The sequence below is a fragment of the Buceros rhinoceros genome, unplaced genomic scaffold, assembly GCF_000710305.1.
Source record: "Buceros rhinoceros silvestris isolate BGI_N320 unplaced genomic scaffold, ASM71030v1 scaffold38463, whole genome shotgun sequence".
NCBI lineage: Eukaryota > Metazoa > Chordata > Aves > Bucerotiformes > Bucerotidae > Buceros > Buceros rhinoceros.
Window position 1 is genome coordinate 2630 of NW_010404871.1, and position 1128 is coordinate 3757.

General features: G+C 63.3%; 1 protein-coding gene across 1 annotated transcript in view; it reads right to left on the minus strand.

The window, feature by feature from the left end:
- NOB1 (NIN1/RPN12 binding protein 1 homolog (S. cerevisiae)) overlaps positions 1-1128 on the minus strand; it is a gene marked incomplete at its 5' end in the record, with an annotated part of 2010 nt that overhangs the window by 457 nt on the left and 425 nt on the right. Inside the window, 3 exons of the mRNA XM_010133529.1 lie at positions 147-291; positions 405-502; positions 803-1011. Of these exons, the coding sequence (XP_010131831.1) occupies positions 147-291; positions 405-502; positions 803-1011 (452 nt within the window). The remainder of the gene's footprint in view (positions 1-146; positions 292-404; positions 503-802; positions 1012-1128) is intronic.

Consider the following 1128-nt stretch of genomic DNA (forward strand, 5'->3'; position numbering starts at 1 on the left):
GCCTCCAGAGAACAAGGGAGCAAACGCGGCCCCAGAGTCAAGTGGAACATGTGGAGGACAGTCACGGCTTTACTTTGATTCCTGCCTGGCAACGGTTCCCTCCAACCCACCGGCCGCCACCCAGCACGTCACCAGCTGTCACTCACCCTGAGCCCGCGGGGGTTCAGCACCTTGGGGTTGCGGGAGAAATGCATGTGGAGGCTCCCGTCATCGCTGACGCTCACCGCGACCTTCTTCAGGGTCTTGTTACCGCAGTTGGGACAGAAAACCTTGGTCATGTCCGAAGTGGTCCTGCAAGACGAGGACAGCGGGAGGTTACTGTTCCCCTGGATGCGGGTACCGGCCAGGAACGGGACCGTGTGCCCGCGGCGAGGGCAGCGCCGCTCTGCACACACGTGGCTCACTTGAAGCAGCCGTGGCAGCGCAGGATGTAGCTCCTGGCCTGGCGGATCAGCATCCCGTTCACCGCCAGCACGTGGAGGCCCATCTGCAGCAGCACGTTCTGCAACAAGGAGGGAAGAAACCAGGCTACCATGAGCTGGGACTGCCGGGGCTTCACCCAGCGTTTGCCAGCCTGGGCAGCGAGAGGCCTCTGCTGCAGATGAAACCAGCTGGTTTCACGCTAAAAGGAGCTGCGGTGAGCTGCCCTCCTCCCGCTGCCCAGGGCACTCCTGTGCTCCTTCGTCTCGGGGCACTGGTTTCACCAGCCCGGAGGTTTCAGCAATTTGGGGATCTGCCCCCCGCACGCCCCACGCTCCCGAGGCTGGAGCTGGCCCCGTGCAGGGCAGCAGCCAGCACCCACCTGCATGGCGAAGTCTGTGGTGACGCAGCCAACCTGGACACTGACGGGAGCCGTGTCACAGTGCCCCGTGTCCTGCTGGACCTGCTTGAGGTTGCTGGGTGTGATCCAACCCTCGTCGTCGCTCTCCTCCTCATCCTCCTCTTCCTCAGCGCTGGCCCCATCCTCAGAGCTCTGGTGCTCCTCTGTGGTCTCTGGGCTAATGGAGGTGGCTTGATCTTTCTGGGGGCAAGGGGAGAGTCAGCTCTGGCACATGCCATACTCTGGTCTGAGAGCAGGGCAGTGAGGAGGGAGGCTGCGGGTCTCACCAGCAGCTCCTGCAGCTCCTC